At 48.6% G+C, this 23,631-nt stretch overlaps 1 protein-coding gene across 1 annotated transcript in view; it reads right to left on the minus strand.

The window, feature by feature from the left end:
• Nucleotides 1-3,531: 3,531 nt before the first annotated feature.
• The window catches only part of FBXO10 (F-box protein 10), a 42,661-nt gene continuing 22,561 nt past the window's right edge, over nucleotides 3,532-23,631 (minus strand). Inside the window, exons 4-11 of the mRNA XM_069476604.1 lie at nucleotides 20,627-20,776; nucleotides 18,529-18,665; nucleotides 14,463-14,533; nucleotides 12,168-12,320; nucleotides 10,900-11,169; nucleotides 9,261-9,574; nucleotides 7,918-8,099; nucleotides 3,532-5,398 (exon numbers count right to left, since the gene is read on the minus strand). Of these exons, the coding sequence (XP_069332705.1) occupies nucleotides 5,224-5,398; nucleotides 7,918-8,099; nucleotides 9,261-9,574; nucleotides 10,900-11,169; nucleotides 12,168-12,320; nucleotides 14,463-14,533; nucleotides 18,529-18,665; nucleotides 20,627-20,776 (1,452 nt within the window). The 3' untranslated portion in view covers nucleotides 3,532-5,223. The remainder of the gene's footprint in view (nucleotides 5,399-7,917; nucleotides 8,100-9,260; nucleotides 9,575-10,899; nucleotides 11,170-12,167; nucleotides 12,321-14,462; nucleotides 14,534-18,528; nucleotides 18,666-20,626; nucleotides 20,777-23,631) is intronic.

A 23,631-nucleotide genomic window follows, 5' to 3' on the forward strand; every position in this document is an offset into this window, starting at 1 on the left:
CTTCTAGCTCTAGACACCCATTTATTTACAACACATTCACAGAGATACCTTGATTTTATCAAGTTATTTGCCAGAATGTCTCCCAGTGTCCTCATTGAAAGGGATTCACGAACGAGCTGCTGGTGATTCGTAGTTTAAGGAGCTCCTGTATATTCTTTACCCCAATTCTCTGTTAATACTTTATCCCATTTATTATTTGCTTTATACATTATTACATTTCTCTTTGAACCATCTGAGAAGAACATCCTACCTTTTTATACATAAATACTTCAGTGTGCATAGCCTGAGACTTTCTCTTCCATAACCATAGTCCATGTTTCTCTAACACAGAAAAAGCAACAGTGATACAGTACTATTATCTAGCCCACAGTTCATGTTCAAGTTTTGCCAATCATCATGCCTCTTTGGTCTTGTTTAACCTGAAAGAGTTCCTCGACATTTGACTTTCTTGGCCTTGACATTTCGAAGAGGTAGGTTATTATTTTGTAGTGTGTACCTCCATGTGGGTTTGTCTGGTGCTTCCCTGGGATTAGACTCAGAATTTACATTTTTGGCAGGAGCATCACAGAAGTGATGCTGTATCCAAGCATCACACCCTGCAGGGTTCTGGACACTAGTGAGAAGGTACCAGTGGGTGAGCATTTTTATGTCAGGAGGCTGCCCGGGGTTGGAATAAGCCCACCAGGCCCCACGTGGGCCCCGCAGGAGGACCATTTGGAGAGAAGCCCTCTCTGCTGTCAGGAGAGGGAAGGTGGGCCCAGGGCTGCTGCTGAGGACAGTGTGGGCTCATGTGCTATTCCAAGCCCCAACTCTGTCTTGTCTGGTCTGGCCACACCATGTCCACCATTCCCTGGACTTAGGAACTCCTTTGGACACAGGGCAGTGGCCTCAACAGGACCTGGAGCCTAGATGACGAAATCGTGTTGGTGTTTGTTGTGCGTGTACACTCTCATCAGCAGACGTCCATGTTTGGGCCTGCCTGACCCAAAGGGAAGGCCAGGGAGGACACGGTATAAGCTGCTTGGGTGGGAGTCAGCTAGGACCTCTTGTGAGCTCTGCACCATGGTTAAGCCTTTCCCCATGGCAAGTTACCCTGGGGAGTGCAGGGGGGAGCTTAGCTACTGCAGACTGAAAGCAGATGACCCCAAGGAAACGGTACCTTAGAGAATTCTTCAGTTCCCTAAGTGCTATCCAAAGAGCTGGGACATACCTCCTAAGATGCAGGACAGGACTCCTGACCGTTAAGCTCTCCCGTACCCACCCAGGCCACTGGAATGGGTTTAGAAAAAAGACCAGGATGGTGAGGAGACACCCTGCAGAGTGGCCTGTAAACCCAGGAGCAGGGCAGACCCCAGGGGGCTGAGGATGCTCTCTGCAATTCTCTGGAGAGTTGTCACAGAACAGAGGGAAGAGATGTCCTTTGGGGGCTCCAGAAGGTAGAGATGGTAGGAATGGGATTGGGTTTATTTCCTCATCTGTCTGCCCATCCATCCCTTAGCGAGCTGGGCACAGAGAATCAACAGTGAGGATGGCAGAGTCCCTGGCCTCACAGGGCCCTGGGGCTGGGGGGTGTCAGACAAACCAACAGACGTAAAATAGAAAGGACTCAGTGCCACTATGAGGGTCATGTGTGGGTAGGTGGGTATGGAGCATGGAGGAGTACTTAACTGGTAGTTGAAGAGATCAGGGACAGTGTTTCATGGTGTTGACTAAGGAGATTAAGGAAAAATCAGATGGACTAGGTTCTCCTGGGCAGGTCTGGCCTGTTGAGGGAGAGCGAGCTCTGCCGCCTCCACCAGTGCAGCTTCCTGCAAAGCATCTCACTTCCCTATTCCTCCCCAGCCACAAAAGAGCTAGGGTGGGTGTTCTATTCCCCTCATGTCTACCTCCAGATGACTTGGTGGGAGCTTGTGTGTGTCCCAGCTGTTCTTTTCCTGCTACCTGCGCCCCAGGTAACAGCCCTTCTTGCCTCTCTCCTACCTACAGGCTCTTAACGTTTGATAGTGAACTTTCACCTTCTGGTCTTAAGCAGCATCACCACTCAGAGCCTCTATTCCTCTTGCATAAAATAGGGGCAGTAACTTCACCAAGTTGGTGTTAAATATATTATTGAAGGAACTTAAGATGATTTTAGGTGGCGCAGGGATGTACCAGAATACATTATGCTGGTTAGGCTGAACTGCAGTAACACATGACCCTCGGATGTCAACCTTCAAGAAAGGTTTATTTGCTTGTGATACACATTTGACCAGTGGGATCTACTGGCAGAGGGAGAAGTGACCAGGGCAAGTCGTGCTGGCCTTTGAAGCTTCTGTCCAGAAGTGATTAACCAGTTATACTCATTCATTGGCCTAATCATGTCACATGGCCACTCTTATTATCAATGGGATAGGGGTGTGTAATTCTCCCTGGGAAGGACAGCAAATATTTTAAGTACTTACCACAACTGGTGAATATTTTCATTGTAATAGTTTATTTTAATGTTGATTAGAGGCCGGGCATGGTGGTGCTGTGGCTCAAGCTTATAATCCTAGCACTCTGGGAGGATCGCTTGAGCTCAGGAGTTCTAGACCAGCCTAATCAAGAGCGAGACCTCATCTCTACTGAAAATAGAAAAATTAGCCAGGTGTGATGGCATGTGCCTATAGTCCCAGTTACTTGGGAAGCTGAGGCAGGAGGACCACTTCAGCCCAGGAGTTTGAGGTTGCAGTGACCTATGATGATGCCACTGCACTCTAGCCTGGTAGACAGAGTGAGACCTTGTCTCAAAAAAAAAAAAAAAAAAAAAAATTAAAAAAAATAAGCTGATATACAGAAAAATAGTGATGCTGAGTGACTAAAGTTGGGAGAATGTGTCCATGGACCTGAGGACCCTTTGCTGTCAGGTGATCACACGCAGGGCTGTTTTACTGTTGGTCCTCACAAAGCCCCATGGGGCAGGCAGGACTGGAATTGCCCTGACTGAGACACAAGGACACTGAGGCGCTGAGAGATGCAGCTTTTCCAGTACTTTTTTTTTTTTTTTAGACAGAGTCTCGCTCCGTTGCCTGGCCTAGAGTGCTGTGATGTCAGCCTAGCTCACAGCAACCTCAAACTCCTGGGCTCAAGTGATCCTTCTGCCTCAGCCTCCCGAGTAGCTGGGGCTACAGGCGCGCGCCACCATGCCCAGCTAATTTTTTTCTGTTTTTAGTTGTCCAGGTAATTTCTATTTTTAGTAGGGACGAGGTCTTGCTCTTGCTCTTGCTGAAGTTGGTCTTGAACTCCTGACCTCAAGCGATCTTCCCGCCTCAGCCTCCCAGAGTGCTAGGATTACAGGCATGAGCCACCGTGCCCAGCCGACCTTCCAGTTTTGTATCCAGAACCATCATGGGAACAGGCTGAACCAAACAAGGTGTTCCCCACGATTCTGTCTCCTTCCGAGAAGGCAGGGCTTGGCCTGCAAGTGGCCCCCTGGTAACTCCAGTGTATGCCCAGACCAAGGAAAGGCCTGCCGAAAGTGCCTCTTTTAAAATATAGAACTTTATTTTGGTTATTGAGATTTTCATCAGTACTTAGTTCACAGAAAAGTCCTTTCTTAAAAAATAATAAAGGCAGCATTTTGTACAGCAACTGACATTGGGGCCACCAAACAGAAGTGCAAAGGACAGGTCAGGAATAGGGGGAGCAGCACTCTTGTGCCCACAGTCCTCAGGGGGAGGCCAGTGCTCCTGGCTCCCTCTCCCCCTCCCATCCTGCCCAACAGAGCAGCACCTAGGGCCTCACAGACCCAGCCTGGGAAGTCATCGGCCAAGTGCACGACAGCAACTCCAACGGGCTGGCGAAGGCCCCACATGGAAGGCTGAGTGGGAGGGGGCTGTTCAGGCGAGGCTGGCCCTGCATCCATCCCCCTTCCTCGAGCAGCGGTCCGAGCCCGCCTGGCTGTGGGACCTGGACACATTCACAGTACAGTTCAGTAAAGCCCTTTGGAGCTGGCCTTGCTTCTTCACTCAGGCCGTTATCCCTACCCCAGCCCAGCGTTGGGCTCTGGGGACACACAGCTGAGGCCCTACCTTCAGGGAGCTCACAGGCAAGTGGGTGGGACGGGTTGTAGACCTGGATGGCTCCAAAACAAGGCAGAAAGTGCTCAGTACCCTGAGAGGGAGCAGAAAAAGGGCTGCTGGGGCTCAGAGGACAGAAGGCAGGAGAGCTGTGTGGGGACAGCAACGTCCGAGCTAAACCTTGAAGAACCAGTGGGGCCTCGACTCGTGGAGATGGCAGAAAAGGCATGCCGGAAGGAGAGCATGAGCCAAGGCACAGAGTAGGGAGACACGGCAGGGTCAGTAGAGGCCGGTGCCCATCCGTGAGAACACGAGTATGTCCCAGGGGCCCAGGCACCCCTATCTCCACAGGCTGGTGGCCCAGCTGATACGGGTGTGCTCATGTGGGATTTGAATGCTCTCTGGCACGCAGTGAGCTAATGTCCTCCTGAGTTTGGGAGCTCCTTGAGGACAGAGTGGAGCCCTGTATGTCCCTGCCCAGCCCAGCACCTGTCTGCAACGCCTGAGTTGCCTTAAGGGAGCCTTCTGCCACATGCCCCTCTTGTTTCCAGCATGTCCCCACCATCCCTGGGGCAGCCTTTCAAGAGGGGCTGCTGTTCCCAAGCCCCTTCCCTCCCTTAGAGGTCCGTGTCCAAGGCTAAGGGCTGTGTCCTTAAGGAAACCCAACTCAATTCCTCTAGCCTCCAGAGACAGCTGGGAGGGTGTGGTGGGGTCCCTGCAGGGATTGAAAGGGACACAGGTCCAGGAAAGGGGGAAATTTGGGGACAGTTATCTCTTTCCACCTCACTAGAATCACTTCCCTCCCTCAGGAGTAAATCTCTTCCTGAGCAGAGTCTAGGTTTGGTGTGTGCCAAACATGGTACCCTGTAATGCAAAGAAAATCCTGACCCAAAAGCTTCACATATGATTTGAGTTTCCCCAACTCTTCGCAATCCCTATAGGAGCTTGAGTGACTGGAAACCCACCAACGTTTATCCTCCTTCTCCTTGAAAAACATTTCCAAGTTCCTTCCCGCTGAGGGCCGTGGAGGCTGAAGTGTTTTGGAGGTTCCTAGTCCCCAGGAGGCCTGGGACCTGTTTTATCAGGGGAGATAAAAGGGGAAGGGCCGGAGGTTTCTCAGGCACTATTTTTGTCTTAGCTCTTCTGAGCACCTGTCAGGGCCTGGGCCTGAGGCACGTCTCCGTCCTCACAGGATGGTGCAGAAGATGCTGCGGTTACTGTGGTAACCACCTTCCACCCGAGCTGTGATCCTGGTTGCCATACCTGTCACCTTCTGCCCATTGTGGGCTGCAGAGGGGCCTCTGAGAGAGTTTTCAAGGTGGGGCCGTGCTGGTGGGTTCACCAGGCGCCATGTATCAGACCTGGAGGTGCAAAATGAAAGTTAATGAACTCTTTGAGGTCTACAGCATTTGCTGACTACCCTGCACAATCTTAACCTTTGACTCCAGATCAGTGGATCCAGGTGTTTAAATCTGGGTGTAGGTTTTGTCTCCCAGGTTAGTGTTAACCCAAATAGGTGGGATGTGTGAAACTAAAGGGCAAAAGTCCTACATTCCAAGTCCAGCTCTGCCTTGAATTCTGTATGTAACCTTGGACAAGTTCCTTCTATCGGCCTCAATTTCCCCATCTTTAAATAAAGATCTGGATAAGATCAGTGTTTCTTTTTTTTTTTTTTTTTTTGAGACAGAGTCTTGCCCTGTTGTCCAGGCTGGAGTGCAGTGGCGTGATCATAGCTCACTGCAGCTTCAAACTCCTGGGCTTAAGTGATCCTCCTGAGTAGCTGGGACCACAGGTGTGCACCACCACACCCAGCTAATTTAAAACAATTTTTTTATAAAGACAGGGTCTTGCTACATTGCCCTAAAGCAACCCTCCTGTCTCAGCCTCCCAAAGTGCTGGGATCACAGGCGTGAGCCATTGCACCTGGTGCAGTGTTTTTCCTGTTTCATTTTCATTTTTTCAGCTGTATGACCATGAATGCTTATAAAAGCTTTATTCATAATCACCAAAAACTAGAACTACCTAAATGCCCTTCAGCTGATGAATGGATAAACCAACCACGTGGTACATCCATACAATGGAATATTACTCAGCAATGAAAAGGAATGAATGACTTCATACAACACCCGGGATGACTTTCAAACGTGTTAGGCTACGTGAAAGAAGCCAGTCTCAAGACTACATACTGTATGATTTCATGTCCATGACATACTGGAAAACACAAATCTATAGGGGATAGAGGTTGATGGGCTTCCAGTCATTCAAGCTCTTGTACAGAGTAGGGAGGGCTGGGGAAAATCGAATGACAGTGAAGCCTTGGTCAGGGTTTCTGTTGTTTGAGTAACAAGGAACTGCCATTTAGACACAAAATCTCAAGTCACTTAAGGCCACAACATTGTCTTATATGTATTGTTACGATGATAATGTTACAGTGAGAGGACTGGACAGGCGTGGACAGAGTGGAGTGACTGAAGAGGCCTGCGGTATGTTGAAAGAACTGTAAGTGTTTGGGTTTGGCGGAGGGGAGTGCTCCTGAGAAGATGGGATGAAATGAGAAGGCTGGAAAGGAAAACCGGGATCTCAGAGTGCACAGTGGACAATGCCAAGTTGACAAGTCTGGGCTGGATCCTGTCCCCTGGGGTCTCTAAAAGGGGAGGAAGATATGGATCCCAGGAAGTGCACAATAGGATCTGCTGGGATGTGGGAAGAAAGTATCAGAATTTCTATTTATTTTATACCTTAAAAATGTCTATTTTGGGGATGGTTTATAGCGTAGATAATATATAGATAGAATACACATATATAAGTAAACAAATATACCTACATGAGGGGGTGTCCTCAAAAACTGTTTTTACTGAGAGAGTGTGTAATACAAAAAGTATGAAGATCATTACTATAGAAAACAGGGATCCACCAAAGGTTTTTGACCATGTCTGTGACATGACCGGCTCTCACTTAGACAGATTAACCTGGCAGGATAAGCAGGACAGCGTGCAGAGGGCAGGAGGGGTGGCCAACAGCACGGAGACCAGGCAGGTGGCTGCTGCAACAGGACAGGTGAAACTGACGCTGCAGAAGCAACACCACCACCAACAGGAATAATCATTACTGCTTTACAACCAGTATCGCAAAGCACTGACCAATCCTAACAGAGTCCTTTTGTGAACAACTGGAGCAGCTGTACTGTAATATGGCCCATAGGTCAGGGTAAGAGGTGCTGAGATCTGAATTAGGGTTTCAGCAGTTGGGGAAGAGGAATGCCAGATACAAGAGCATTTCAGAAGCATAACTGAGGGGACCTGGTGACAGATTGAACTTTGGTTTTTGGGAGAAGGAGGCAAAGGTTTTATTGCCAGAACACTGAGTGGATGGAAATGTCACTGAAATGGGGAACATAGAAGGACCAAGATGGGGAAGATGAGAGGGAGGCAGCCGACACAATGAAGCAGAGGCTCTAAAACAAGTACAACGGCAACAGCAGCAACTAACGTTTTTGTGATACCTCAGATATTTAGCTAGGTCACATGATCTTATTTTATCCTAAATTGCTGCCACAAAACTGGATATTATTAAATAGATTTTACTAAGGCTCAGAGATGTTAAGTAACTTGCCCAAAGTCACACAGCCAGTAACTGGCACAGTTGAGATTAGAAACAACATACCCCGGACTCTTAAAAAGCTGCTTCCCCCAGGGAGTCGAGCACAGGTCCTCAGCCCAGGCCTGAAACAAAGCCCAAGCACAGGCCTTTTTCGACCAGAGCTGGAAGCTGGCATGACTGCAAGGAACAAGGGCAACCATAGTCACTGGGCCTAGGCCTGGCTTCTCCAGTGACCTTACTGTGGTTCCAGAAGACAGGTTCAGGCACCCCAGGGACTCACTTTTTCTTGAAGACCAGGAACTTGTTGTTTTGCATGATACATTCTCGGTTGTTTGAGATCTGCTGAAAGATGGTCTTGTTGGTTTTGCCCTGGAAGATGATGTTCTCCTGCACCAGGGCCTTGGCGCGGCCTCGCACTGCAATGCCGTAGGCCCGGAATGAGTGGATCCGGTTCTTTATTACCTGGGAGAGGCAGCCAAGAGGTGGTCACACCTCAGGGACTCACAGACTGCTGGAGGAGCCAGGCAAGTGAGTTATTAGTTATAAAACTGAAGGGTAAGAACATGCCAGGTAGGTCAGTGTACAGCCATAGGAGCTCAAAGTAGGGTATGGAGCACAGCCTGGGGGAGCCAGGGAAGGCTTCCTGGAAGAGGTGACAGGGAAGTTGTAGCAGTTTAACAGATGCAGAACAGGGAGATTTTCAGGAAGAAACAATGTGCAAAGGCTTGGCAGGGAGGGGAGGTGGTACCAGAAGCCAGGGCCACTGGCAACCCAACTGTGGCAAAAGTGTGCCCCTCTCTCCCTTTCCTCTGCTCCCACAGGGCTCAGAGGCAAAGCCAAGGAATTCTTTACTCCCCGCCTAAGTCACTGACTCATAAAGCCACAGAGCTGAAGACAGTCTTTGGATCATAATTCCACAAGGGCAGAGACCAGGTCTGTTGGGCACAACACTGAAACCCTCGCACCCAGCACAGTGCTTTGCATATAAAGGTGCTCAAGGCTCACAGTCCTCTGCGGAGACACACGGGTAAAGAAACAGACCCCAAGCACCGCGGAAAGTGCTGCGAGGCAGCGGGGCTGAAGTACCGCAGAAGCCCAGAAGAGGGGGGCCTCAAACAGCCTGGGGTGGGGGGTCAGGGAGTCTTCCCGAAGAGAGACAGCTAAGCTGAGGACTGAGGTACAAAGGGGACAAAAGGGTACTCCGGATATACAGGGAATAGTGTGTACACAGGCCCTGAGGCAGGATTTCTCTTCTCATTAAGCACCTACTGCATACCAGGTACTGTGTAAGATTACTCTGTCAGGGAAAGAGAACTGAAATAGCCCTGACTTTGACCCGGAGACCAGGAAGATACCTCAGGAGGCTCCCAACACCGTGAGTCTAGGAGGTGACACCACCATCCCTGGCTTCCTGCTAGTGAACTCTTGTTCATCCTTCAGGGCCCAGTTCATATGTCCCTTCCTGTGTGAAATCCCACCTACATTTCCCAGGCTGAGTTTTGGCATGAGGGATGATGTCCCTTGGGGCACTGAGTACTTATGGTTCTGCTTCTCAGCAGAGGACGAAAGGACTGTCCTAGGGCTGTGTCCTGTGTTGGCACCACGTGTCGCACACACACTCACCTTAGTGTCAGACCTGGGCAGCAGCTGCAGCCCACTGCCCCGGTTGCCAATGATGTCATTTTCAATGACAACGGTGCTATCACCCCTGGTGATAATGCCATGGCCTCTGTTGTCATAGATACCATTGCCCCGGAGTTCCACCTTGCACTGGGCCTCGACCTTGACCCCACTCTGCCGGTTGCAGGAGATGCTGTTGTTGGCCACACGGGTGGGCTGGCTGCTCTGGGCCACAGTGATGCCTCTGTCCCCATTAGCGTGGATCACATTGGTGATGACATGCAGGGCCTCGCTGCTCTGGACGTAGAGTCCCGAGGCTGTGGGCAGAGAGGTTGGGGAGCACGGAAAGCACAGGGTGGTCCCAGGGTCAGCCCTGACAACCCCAGTCAGGAAAAGCCTTCCCTGAACTGTGCACCCCAGGACAGAGGTGGGGAAAAAGAGGTGGTGACACTCAGAATAAGCCCTTGGGTTTGCATCTTCCAAGCTGATGACAAGCAGCAGGAGGAAACACAGGAGCTAAGTCCTTACTAAACGTAGCCAGGGAGAAATGATGTGCGAAGACTCCTTAGGCTGAGCTGTCCTCTGGCCCAGGCTCTCAGCCGGTGCTTGATGCCTCCTGCAGCCTCAGCACCTACTGCCAGTCACACCTCCTACGCTGGGGCACTCGCTGCCTCCTCAGGGCTGCCCGTTCCACCTCTCGACAGACATATCTACCTGCTACAAAGTTGCTTTGCTTTGTTCTCCTCCCATAGGAAGCCAGTATCTGCCTTCCTATTATAGCTGGGACTACAGGTATGTGCCACCGTGCCTGGCTAATTTTTCTAATTTTTGTAGAAACGGGGTCTTGCTCTTGCTCAGGCTGATCTTGAACTCCTGAGTTCAGATGATCCTGCCTTGGCCTCCCAGAGCGCTAGGATTATAGGCATGAGTCACCATGCCGGGCCTCCAGTAAATTTTTTTTTCAATTCAGGAAATATCAAATACCTCCTACCATTTTTATCAGGTTTAAGATAACATGGATTTAAAACACACTTATTTTTTGCATCTCTGAGAAAGAAAAATCATTGCCAATTAAACCATGATATGCCATCAACTGCAAGACACATCTCATTAGAAATGTTAAAATGTAAAAAATGTGTCTTACAACTGATTAAAAATGTTATATACCAGCAGTATTTGGTACTGCAGGGGCAGCGGGCACTGAGATGAGCGGACTTCAGTTCTTTGCGTCAAGTTCATAACCTATCAGAGTTGATGAAACAATCACAGAAATAACTACAGCCATGAGGCCCCATAACAAGTGCCACTGGGGCTGGGGAGGGCACAGATCAGAGGAGGAAAGGATGAAGGGGTTCACTCACAGCAGGTTTTGAAGTTCAAACCTGGTTTGGGATGTGTGGATGGGAAGAAGGGAATTTTAGACAAGAGAAACCACATGAGTGATGTTGGTGGGGTAGGAGGTAGAAAAGAATGGATTCAAGTTTAGGGAACAAATCTAGAGAGCTTGGGTATCAGGTAAGTGGCAGAAAGAAGAGGCTGATGATGCTGGAAGGGCAAGTTAGAACCAGGCTGCAGAGGGCTCTTTAGACACTGGGGAGCCATGGAAGGTTCTTGAGCAGGGGGCTGGGGGAGGCACACTTACCTCCATTGTGATTAATACTGTTAGACTCAACAAGAGCTGTGGTGACAGGCCGGCGCAGTGGGTCATCCTCCTTCTCCAGCTCCGTCTCCCAGAGGATGGCATCCCTGTCCTCGCTGAAGTTCTCCTGGACCCCGTGACCTCCAGGAAACTCACCAGAGCTGTCCTTCTGGCTGAACACTGCTACTCCGTACAGGCCATTGTAGCTGATGTGGTTGCTGGTGACGTGGGGCAGGCTGGATGACATCATCCACACACCACAGCCCTTGTTAGCTGGGACAGTGAAAGGAGCTGGTCACTGACACCCAGCAATGGGTGAGGTGTCTCACCCCAAGAGCGGAAGCAAAACGGCACTGGCCTGGGAGACAAAGTCCCTGCGTTGCTAATGGCCTTAGACGAGTAACTTCACAGCTCTGGCTACAGACTTCTCCTCCATACAAGAGGGATAATAATGGCCAGGCCAGTCTCACAAGCCAGGCTCACTCCACAAGGTGTGAAAGTGCTCTGAGAATAGTTAAGGCCTTGCTTCCAGAGGAGCAGCACACAAGCCCATAGTGACAGTGCCAAAGGGGCACCAACCCCTCCCTGCACAGAGGGAGGCAGCCTCAGTTTGAATCCCAGCCCTACCACTTCCTAGCTGTGTGACCTTGAGCAGGTGACTGAACCTCTCTGTGCCTCAGTTTACTCATCTTTAAAATGGGATTAATAACTGCGTCTACGTCAGAAGGCAGTCACGAGGATTAGCTGTGACAGTGCATGTAAAGGGCCTAGCAGAGAGGTAGGCCTGAATAAATGTTATCTTTATTTTTATTATGGGAGATACGGTCCAGAAAGATTAAGGCTTTGCCCAAAGTCACAGAGTGGGTGAGAGTGGTTTTCTATGATTACCTTGCTTGCTCATTATATTTTCCGTTCTCTGGATCAAAAGAAAGGATGAGAGGAGTTAGATGCACCGCGTCAGAGCTGAAATGGCCCTGTCCTTAGACATGACACAACTCCTGCAGTTTGCTATTTCAAACGGGGATAAAGCTCTCTGCTTTGCTGACCCCACGAGCCAATCTGGATTCCAAGGTGATTTATGAGAGAGGCTCTCCATTCCGAGGGGCCCGTGTGACTGGGGCCTGCCAACGCCTGTTCCTCACATGAGGTCTCTGAGGTGCAGGGAAAGGCAGTGCCTGTCTCAGGACCCGCCAGCCGGAGGTGGAACCTGGGCTTCCCGCCTCCCAGCACGGGCTGGGGCCCAGACCCCCCGCCGGGAACGCGCTGCTCACCATAGATGGTGTTTCCTTCTATCAGCCCTTTGCCTTCATCTCCCACGACCACCCCGTCTGAATAGCCAAAGCAGATGAGGTTGCTCCTGAGGACGGGGATCCCTCCGCGGCGGATGTCTACACCTCCCCACTGATTCTCACGGATGACATTTTCTGTGGAAAGAGGCAGAAAAGAGGTCAACACCCAAGGGCCTCTCCAGTGCTGGCAACAAGGACATGGACAGCTAAGATCAAGGCCACTCCAGACCAGGATGCCCGGGCCTTATGCTGTCCAGTAGTCAGTACCCCACACCTCGTCTGCTGGGACTTGTCTGCTTTCCCCAAGGGCAAGGCTTGTGTCTGTCCTGTGCACTCCTGTATCCCCAGCACTCACTGCACCAAATGGCCTTGAGGACTGACGAAGAATTAACTGGCCTCAGAGTCCCCAGGGGCAGAATATGGCCATTGCCCCACAAGCCTGGGAAAGCGCTGTCCTGTCCTGTCCTCAGCCTCAGCTCTGTACCCTCACCAGGCCCTCCCCCTCCTCTCTCCTGGGGAGCTGCTACCTCTCGGGGGTGGGCAGAGGAGTCACAAGTCAGAAGGGCGGTCTGGGACACAGCTGCCCTCAGGGTGGCAGGCAGACCGTTGGCCTCCTGGGACTGGGGTGCAGTGGCTCAGGAGACCCCGTGTGACTGGCCCCTTCCTGCCTCCGCGAGCCCACCTCATGCCCCTCACCCCTTGCTCGGTACACCCCAGCCCCACAGCCATCTCTGCCCAGGCACGCTAAGTCTGCTCCCACAGGCAGCCCCACCTGGAAGGTTCTTTTTCCAGGCTCTTCCCTGCCATTCTGGTTCTGGCTTACTGGTCACCTCCTCAAAAGGCTGCCCTGACCACACAATCTTAGAGACCCATACAGTTCCTCTGCCACCTTAATTATTGGTAGGGCACATATCACCCTCAGATATGACTTTTTTGCTTGTATATGTATGCTTTTATTTATTTGCTTCCCCTTCCTAAAATGCTTGTTCCTGAGAAGATGGAGTCTGTATCACTCACTGCTGTATCTCCCACTTCTGGAACATGTCTGCATACAGTGTGTGCTCAATAAATGTTTGATGAATGAAGGCTGGATTCAGTTGGGGAATCCACTGGACCAGTATTTGCTGAATCCCTTTTATATCCTAGGCATGGCTCTGCTCTGTGCTGAGGCTACCTTGATGTATCAGACAGATTTGCTCCTTGCCTTGTGGAATTCACTGCTTTATAACAAACCACTAAGAAATTAAATAAAAGGTCCTACAGAGGAGGTGTCCTGGTTATAGTGAGGGTATCTGTACAATGGGGAGGTCAGGGAAGGCTTCCCTAAGGAAGTAGCATTAAGGTGAGACCAAAAGGGTGAGCAGCAGTTAGCCAGGCAGAGTGTTCAGAGCAGGCAGAAGCCCACACAGAAGCCAAGGGGAGGGATGCAGGCAGTTGGTTTGGCATCATCACTTCTTAAAGTCTTATTTTTTTAGCTGGGACTATAGGCACATGCCACAATGCCTGGCTAAGTTTTTCTAATTTTAGTAGATTGGGTCTTGCTCTTCCTCAGGCTGGTCTCAAACTTCTAAGCTCGAGCAATCCTCCCGCGTCAGCCTTCCAGAGTACTAGGATTACAGGCGTGAGCCACCATGCCCAGCCAGCTTCTGAAAATCTTTTTTTCTTTTTTGAGACAGAGTCTCACTCTATTGCTCAGGCTAGAATGTCGTGGCGTCGGCCTAGTTCACAGCAACCTCAAACTCCTGGGCTCAAGCAATCCTGCCTCAACCTCCCGAGTAGCTGGGACTACAGGCATGCGCCACCATGCCTAGCTAATTTTATATATATATATATATATATATATATATATATTTAGTTGTCCAGCTAATTTCTTTCTATTTTTTTTAGTAGAGACGGGGTCTTGCTCTTGCTCAGGCTGGTCTCGAACTCCTGAGCTCAAACGATCCGCCTGCCTCGGCCTCCCAGAGTGCTAGGATTACAGGCGTGAGCCCCGGCGCCCGGCAGAGCTTCTGAAAGTCTTATGTGAACGAGCGGGAGATCCTATCAGCTTTGGGCTTGGAAAGAGCAGACACTTCCTCCATGCTACACCCTCCTCACGAGAAGCACAGCCAGCGTGGAGCCCGCATCCCTGAATAAATGGCCCATTAGTCAGAGGTGGTGGCCAAAATCTCCAGGGGTAAAGGTCCTGGAGCTGCGGGGTGACGCCAGGGGATGTTGGCCTGGCTGCCCGCCAGTTGCCTTGGCTGGCCACAGCTCTGGGCAGTTTCCATCCTGTACCTGTGATGAGGCCTTTGCCATTCTCGTTCACTGCTATGCCGGCGGCACGGCCCTTGTAGATGTGGTTCCCGCTAAAGTGGAAGGAGAACAAAATAAACAGGTGAGACTAGGGCATCGAAGTCACGCTGCCAGGAGATTGCCTTCTTCTGTGGGCTTCCCTCTGGCTCAAGTCCACAGGGACATAAGGCACTTCCTAAAGTCCTATAAACCAGGCATGTAGAAATCTTCAGTTGTCATTGGGACAGCCTGCCCCCAAAACTAAACCTACAACTATGCCATATATGCACAATGATATCCAAATTCACTGTGGCCTCACTTGACTGTCATCTATTTTCAACAGATGTCATCATGGTGCATGGGTCACAGGTAAAGTCTTGGTGGCATAAAGAATTCCTGGGAGGCTATGTTAAGCTCTCTTAGAAGTGATGTGTGTCCAAAGCCTGAATTAGACTTTCTGCTTTTAACGAGCCTACAATCGTGTGCTTGTATCCAACAGATACTCCATGTCTTATTTTCTGTTAACTTAATCACTGACCCATCAAATGACAACATAAAATAATGACATGCTTAAAAGAAGAAAATCAGATTTTAAAAGGGGATTTCAAGAACATCAGACAACATGTATGTGAAACCTATGGGCTGGTCACCCACAAATGGAAGGTATATGAAAATGCGCTCCTGCTCAGAGAAACACACAACCCTTACTGCCATGTAACGGCCTCAAGAATGAGACAGAATCAGACAACTGAGCATGTTAAAGCACATGCATTTCTTTCCAATCTCTGCACCTTGGTTTCACTGTCTGTAAAAAGAAAGCCAATCACACCCAAATGCTAGCAGAATTGGGTTATCCCTGGAGGACATACATTCGCTGTTTGTCAGTTTTGCTCATCTGGATGCCATGCTCTCCTTTCCACTGGAAGGGCCCCTGTCCCTTTTCTCATGAGGTAGACTTCCTCCTTCCCACCATGGAGCTGAGAGATTTAGGTCCAGACATTCATCTGGCTCTTCAGAGCCTAACACAGGGCCTGGTACCCATAGAACATCCCTAATTAGGAGATGGCTGATTAAGTTTTCCCATCTCCTAGGGCACGGTCCAAATGCCTGACTGACTTGAGGGAAAAAACAGCAAATTATGTGGCGACTGGGAAAGCAAATGTCAATGGCATCTCCACTCTGCATTGTGGAGTTTAACAGGTGAAATGATCTATTAAAAACATCCCTGTTTTTAACTCAGATCTAGAGTCTGCTTTGATCTGGTTACGAGTCAATCAGCTGGTAGTTGTGGGTTTCTAGAATTCACATTCAGACACCAGTCCCTGGGTTGAGGCCTGCCTCATCTGTCTCTCTGACAGCCACGCCACAGGCAGCAAATGCACGGCCGGTATACCTTTAATACAAATCTCACCTGCAGAAAGGATGCACGTCTGCTTGGAGAAACGTGCATGTGTGTACACAGGGCAGGCAGAGTAATAGTAAGAGGGATCAGGAAACATTTAGAGGCAGGGAATAGATCAGTGGACCAAGGACCAAGGATCCAAGCACAGTCTGAGCCCTGTGCTTCCTTGCAGCTGAGGCAAAAATAGAAACACCACAGGTTATATAACTCAGTGGCAAAAATATATGCTGTGGTTTGCCTCATCCAGGCCATTTCAGGGCTCTCCAACTGCATTCTATAACCTCCCCCAGATCCTACCTCTCAGCACAAAGAAACAAAGGCAAAAACCACAAGCTATTCTCTCAGGGTGACTATGTTTTCAAAACCTAAGATACTAATCTGATTATGGTATTCCTCACTCAAAACCCTGTAACAGGGCCCCAGCCTCCACAAGGTATAGTCCGCACTTCTTAGCTTGGTATATTAATTTCCTATTGCTACTATGAAAAGGTACCACAAACTTAGTGGCTTAAAACAACACCAAATTATATCTTCCATTTCAGGAGGTCAGAAGTCCAAACTGGGTCTTACAGGCCTAAAATCAAGGTGTCAGCAGGTCTGTGCTCCTTCTGGAGGCTCTAAGGGAGAATCCACTCCTCATCTCCTCCAGCTCCCACAGGCTGCCTGCATTCCTTGGCCTGTGGCCTCATCGTTCTGACCTCTGCACCCGCTGCCACATCTCTTCCCCTCTCACTCTGGTCCCCCTGCTTTCCTCTTACAAGGACTTTTGTGGCTAACTGGGCCTGCCTGGGTAATCCAGAATGATCTCCCCTATCTTTTTCAAGGTCCTTGACTTAATCACATCCTTTTTTGCCATGTAAGGCAACATACGCAGACGTTTCAGGGATTAGGATATACACATCTTTGGGGCCATTATTCTGCCCACCACACTTGACATTCGAGGTCCTCTGTGCAGCAATCTGCCTTTGTACTGTCCCCCCGGGTATCTTGTGCCCAGATATACCATATTTCTCACCATTTTCCCAGACACACCTGAGTATCACCACTTCTGGGCCCAGAATGCCTTTTCCCTGGCCATAAAATCCTATTTATCTTTCAAGCACAATTCAAATGCCAGCTCCCTGACACGCTCACGTGAAACCATGGCTGAGCCCCTCTGGCACTGCACGAAGACCTCTTAAGCACTCACTTTGGTGACTCTTCCATCATGGCTATTTTTACATGTGTCTGTCTCCAGCAAGGGGCTATAAACTCCCTGGAGCAGGGTTTGCTCTTACTTTTTTATATCCCTGTCCCCTTACACAGGGTAAATTATTAATAAATGTGTGTTGAATGGACAACACACACAGATACAAACATACGCTCTCATGTTAAGGCCATAATGCAAAAGAGCTCTATGAACATTGTTTTTAATAAGCTGTCTACAACAGCAAAGAAATATATAGATGCCGAACAGTAACAGGACTGGTTCAAAAATTATGAAATATCAAAACAATGAAATGTTCTGAAACTTTCTGAAGTGATGAATATAAAGGCCATGCAATAAAATGGAAAAAAGTACATATGGAATAATGCAGGGGAAAACCCCTCAGAATATATTTGCTGTCCATTAATGCTAGTTATTTCCTAAAGCACAGACATAACCGTGTGAGTCCTCTGCTCAAAAACCTTTAATGACTTCCCATTATCTAGGCAGAATAAAGCTCCACACTGCTCAGCTTGGCGTACATAAGGCCTTCCTCACGCCCCAATCCTTCCTTTCCACCATTCCCATCCACTATGCTGCATGGCACAGATGGACTGCCACAGGGATATAGCAGGTCAGCTGCAGGGCCCACAGGGCCCACGATTTCCTGGGACAGTCCCAATTTAAAATATTATATACCAATGTCATACCAGTGTACTGTTGTTAACCCCTGAATCTGCTGTGCTCTGCTGCCTTTGCTCATGCTGTTTCCTATACTAGGAATATCCACCAACCCCACCCCCAACTCCTTGAGTCCAGGTCCTGCCTGTATTCCAAAGTCCAACTCTAATGCCACCTCCTTAATGAGGCCTTCCCGCATCATTCTGGTCAGAATGATTCTCTCCCCCTCTTGGTGCCACTCTACAGCACTTATCACAGTCTGTCCCGTACTACAGCTGGGACGGCAGATACAGGGTCCCAGTACTGCCACTGCCCCTTCTACTTATCACTTACATCGGTCACTGATCACGGCATGCTTTCGTGCTGAGGCCAGACGCAGCACCAGGATCTTAACACGGCATCCCACGTCACCACTATCAACTATCCAGAGTTGTCGAGTGAGTTGAAATCTCTATGCCAGCCTTCTCTTAAGAGTATTTCTGTGCCTGTTTCTCCAGACTAGAGTAAGCTCCTAGGGAGCAGAGTGTGGCCCATGTTTAGCTCGGTCAACACTTTAGAAGGCCTCAATAATGACTGATGAGTAGAATGCCTACATGGAATTAACTGGAAGGGCACATAAAACATAAAAGTAGTTGTGTCATTGGGGTGGGATGATGGTGAAGTCTCTTCCTTGCTTGCACCTGTACAGTTGTTTTAGAAGCAATGTTTTCAAATGGAGGAAATAGGGAGTAGGGAAATAGATGAAAGAGGGAAAAGGGGACTGTGGACGAGGGAGACAGTCTGGGCACAGTGGCAGATACCTCACGATTGGATTTCCATGGTACAGGATATAAATACCGGCCTCCTTATTTGAAAAGATTTGATTGTTCCGGATGATGCCTTTCCCATTGCCAAGGACAACAATGCCAGAGCGAAGGCCGTGGTGGATCTGGTTACACTGCAAGTGAAAAGGAGACACCACAGAAGGCAGATCAGACACGCTAGTGAGAAGCAGGTGCTCAACTGCTGCCCACACAATCGTGCCCGGATGAACAAAGTAGAGAAAAGACTGTCTCTGGAAGATCCCCAGCACATGACAAAGGGAATGGGCCACGCTGCCCTGCCCTTCCTGCACAGCTGCTCATGTTGAAACCTGTGAGAGAGCCTGTGAAGAGAGGAGTCTCACTGCCCAGCCTCTGGGATGTAGTTCTGCTGGCACCTACTTGCTCTTCATCTGCAAGGCAGGCGCCCAAAGTTTCTGAGCCTCTCAAGAGTTCCCAAACACGCAGTCATCCGGCCAGGCCACACCTCCCAGGGCCCAGGGACCCCACCCCTTGGGGAAGGGCAGCGCCCTGGCACAACAGGTCATAGAAAGTGTATGAATGCTACAGGACACTTAGAGATGCTCATTTCTCGCATTTCTTTGTACAAATGAAGAAACAGGCCCAGGATTATATAGTATGTTTGTGGCAGAGCCAGATCTGAAACTTAGTGTTTCTGTTTCCCCTTCTAGTTAGTTGCTTTTGCGCAGTGACTTAATATTTTTATATTATAACAAATTATAATAAAATTGTCTCATTCTAATTGTTAATTTATAGCTGAAATCCAATCCCATACTTAAATCAGGAAGTTAGGTGTATCTCTTCCAAGAGGATTTCATAGAAACAAAGTTCTGGTTTGCTTTAAAGCGTTCCATGCTGCAAGCTCTTCTTATCCTTACTCTCTTTCCAGATTTCTCCCAAAGGCTTTGGCATTCACCAGAGCAACCGCTGCCTGCCTAACGGAAGTCCCTCACAGAGACTTCTGTTGAAAAACTCTGAGAGAGGCATTTCCATCCCCGTCCCCTTTCACAAAGTCAGGACCAGGATGTAACACTCCCCTCCCCCTCCACCTGCTGAACTGGCCTACCCTCTCTGTCCCTCTATCCGTGGAGAGGCAAACTCCTCTCATCTCCCTGGCAACAGGGCAATACTTTCCTAAGCCATGGCCACGCATCCGTCACCAGCTGCATGGCAGGAACACAGTGAGGGGAAGGAGTTGGCAGAGGACACTGGTCAGGCACTAATGGGTTCAGACATGACCTGAATTCAAATCTCAGCTCTGTCACTAGGTGTATGACTTTGGTCAAGATCCTCTCCCTCTTTGTGCCCAATGTAATTATCTTTCCCTATAAAATGGGGATAATAATAATTCTTCATAGAGTTGTATAAGGATTAAATGATAATTAAATAAATATCTACACAGTACTTAGAAAGGTATCTGGCATATAATAAACATTATGCATAATGGTGACTACTATTTTTTCAAGCCCATAAAAAGTCTGTTACATTCCCCAACTTCTGGGAAATCTCTCAGGAAAAGCCAGAAGAGAAGAGGCACTGGTCTTTCATGTGACTGGTTACCACATATTCTAGGATTTTAAATTGTTTTCACCCTGGTAGAAAACAAACTCAATATGCTCTCACAATATCCATGAAATAAATAATATTTATTTATCTTTAGAACTAGACATCCTAAATGTTCTTTTTATAGAAAAGAACAAACTAACTTGGTGGGGTTTTGTTGTTATTAAAATTTGGTTTTAGAGTCACATGTCTTTTAGGACAGACGTCATTATCTTTATCCTCATCAAATTCAAAGCCAACCACAGCATCGGAGGGCTGAGGGTCCCGTGAAATTTCCATCTACCCAGTCCTCTTCCTTACTGACGGGGAAACGACTTATCTAAAGTCACTACTCATACATGGAGAAAGAAAGAGAGACCCAGAGTTACAAGGACACCCAGAGAAAAGAACACGAATCCCCTGCAAACAGGAAGCATATAAATTGAAGATGGCAACATTTATTTAAATATCCTCAGAAAAGGTTTTTGAAAACCAAGAACCACCCTGAACAGGGAATAAGCACATAGAAAAGTACCAGTATGAGTGGGTTGGACTTTTTCCGGATGTCTACACCAGCCTCCGCGTTGTGGTAAATGTTGTTGCCCGCAATTAAGCCTCCGCCCTCCAAGCGAAGAAAGATGCCCGACGCTCGGCAGCGGTAAATGTCATTCCTGAGCATGACGATCTAAGCAGAAAAGGGAAAACCACTTATTTTCCTGTTACAAAGACTTTCTAGGAAGCACTGGGAGAACACCAAGTCCTTTCCTCCCTGTCTGGTCTATGCAGCTCCCCTCCTAGGCGAGAGGAGCCCCAACGCTGGCATCACCGCCCTCCTGCTGCGTGCTTCTAAGGACACAGCGACTTCCCGGCCCTGCCTGGCTTTGTCCTGAAGGCTCTTTACCAACCTCACCTCGGTTCTTTACTAAAACCTGGATGAAAGCTTGGCCCTGTGCTGCATATTCAGAATTTGTAGGCAGCATAGGTGGATGATGGGATGGAAAGAACACTTAGAGAAGATGGGCTTTAGCAAGTCTCCAAACTCTACATGCACTAGGGTTGCGTGAAGATTTCTCCAGGGGTCAAGGGCACAGCTACTTTCAATGAAATCAAGGTCCAGATCCACAACTTCCAATGTGACTTCACTAAAATTCACCTGTCTGAGAAAGCACCGAGAATCAGGAACCACCACGTGGGCTCTCCTCCCCCACTTTCCCTCCCACTTGATAAAACAGAGGCCTGTTCTTGCCCATACTGAATCTTTCCTGGTGTATTATCCTGGGGCGGAAAAACTACTGAGACTCCAAACTAAGGGACAATTAGAAATACTGTATAAGAAAGCCTCCTTTAAACAAGGTGCCATAACCCGGCAACCAGCTTATTAAGGGGATGTATTTCCAATTACATTTTCTTTTCATATTGACTAAGTACAGCTGGCTCCCTGTATCCATGGGTTCCACATCCATGGGTTCAACCAGCTTCGGACTGAATATATTTGTTAAAAAATAATAATGATACAACAATAAAAAAATAGTACAAACTTTAAAAATACAGTACAGCAACTATTTACATTGTATTAGGTATTATGAGTAGCCTAAAGATGATTTCAAGTATATGGGAGGATTTGTGTAGGTTATATGCAAAAACTATCCCTTTTTTTTTTTTTACATTCTAGTTGTCAATATACCATTTTATATAAGGGATTTGAGCATTTGTGGACTTTGGTATCCTGGGGCAGGGGGTTGTCCTAGATATCAAGGGATGACTGCATATAAAAAATCTGGAATATATTAATATTTATATTGTCTTAAACAATTCTATATTAATAATAAAAATATGTTACATTACGATAAAATTCTGGGAGAAGTAAAGCAGAATGAAAGCACGATTTCAAGGAGATTTTCAGCTTTTGCTCAGGACGGGGAAAGTTGGAAAAGCACTGCTTGCACACTGACAACGAAAGGAGAAGATAAGATACACAAATGTAACCTTCCTGGAACCATCAGGGAGCTGAGGCTGCAGACAACCAGCAGCCTGAACTCTAAAAGAAGAGGGGTGCCTCCAAGGAGGGGAGACCTGAGCACTCACCTGCTGAGCAAGATGCGGGGGCCAAACAAGCTGGTAAGGAGAATTCCGCTAACACGTTTTGTTGTTGTTGTTTTAGGTCGCTAGTGCTTCCCCAAATCTTTTTTAGTTTTTGTTTTTATAGATTTGGGGTCAGCTAACATTTTTAATGTGTTGTTAAAGGCCAACTGTGAACTGGTGTGGGAGTACAGAAACTCTGGGAGTAGCTGTATGTGTTCACTTCTCCATGGACCTCACTAGTGCTCAAGGAGCAAGACTGGGGGCAGGACAAGAGACCAGAGACAGCCTCCCCCTACTCGGGCTTGGGGAAAAAGTGCAGCAGATACTTTGAGAGAGGCACTAAGTCCCTCCTGGATTCTTTCCCCCAACTTTCCTAGAGAATAAGCCTTATGCACTGACGTCCTCAAGGGAGGAAACAGGAAAAAAAAAAAAACTTCTAGCCTTGGGGCAATGGGAGGAAAACATCTTGGACACAGATCATCAAAGCCCCCCTAGTGCTGGGGTGAGGCAGGATCACCAAAAAGGTCCTACTCCCAAGACCAGGGACACAGCACCTACCTAGACTAAGGATGACCCAGGACAACAAAGAAACCCTGCCACCACGCAGCCAGGCCAGAGAGTGACCATAACAGCAGTCTACTGCTGGGGAGGGCAAGAACAGGGAGAGCGCCTCGCTGAGGAACAGGTGCAAAGGAAAGACCTAAAGGGGAGAAAACCAGCACCAGGCGAAGCTGGAGGAACCTGAAGCCTGTGGGACACTGAGGATGCTTGTAACACCATCACCATCCAAGCCAGTTCAATTCCCTGAAGGCCTGGCAGAAGAAGAGGCATGGTCACTCCCAAACATAAATGCTGTGTACCTCAATCTCTGCTGTCTTATGCAAGATATCCAACTTTCACCTAAAAATTACAAGACACACAAAGAAGAAAAACTGTCACAGTCAGTGACTTTTCTTCTTGGAGCCTCAGCAACCAGGCTCCTTCTGCCAGCCTTTACCCTCCTGGATGTTCTAGAGGGTGACGGCCCTGTGGCCACTGGATCAAGGCCTTGCTCTCAGCACAGGGACCAGCTCAGTAAGCCCTGTACTCCCACCTGCAGCTCCCTGCTTGTCTTCATACCATTTAGCATATAATTGTTCCTGATGCGGGGTGCTCCTGAGACACCATGGACTTTTTTTAGTCAAAAACCCCAAATATGTGCCAGGCACAGTGGCTCAAGCCTATAATCCTAGCACTCTGGGAGGCCAAGGTGGGAGGATCACTTGAGGTCAGGAGTTCGAGACTAACCTGAGCCACAGTGAGACCCTGTCTCTGCTAAAAATAGAAAATATTAGCTGGGTGTGGTGGTGCGCACCTGTAGTCCCAGCTGCTTGGGAGGCTGAGGCAGGAGGATCGCTTGAGCCCAGGAGTTTGAGGTTGCAGTGAGCTATGATCATGCCACTGCACTCTAGCCCAGGC

Source organism: Eulemur rufifrons, chromosome 7 (genome assembly GCF_041146395.1).
Source record: "Eulemur rufifrons isolate Redbay chromosome 7, OSU_ERuf_1, whole genome shotgun sequence".
NCBI lineage: Eukaryota > Metazoa > Chordata > Mammalia > Primates > Lemuridae > Eulemur > Eulemur rufifrons.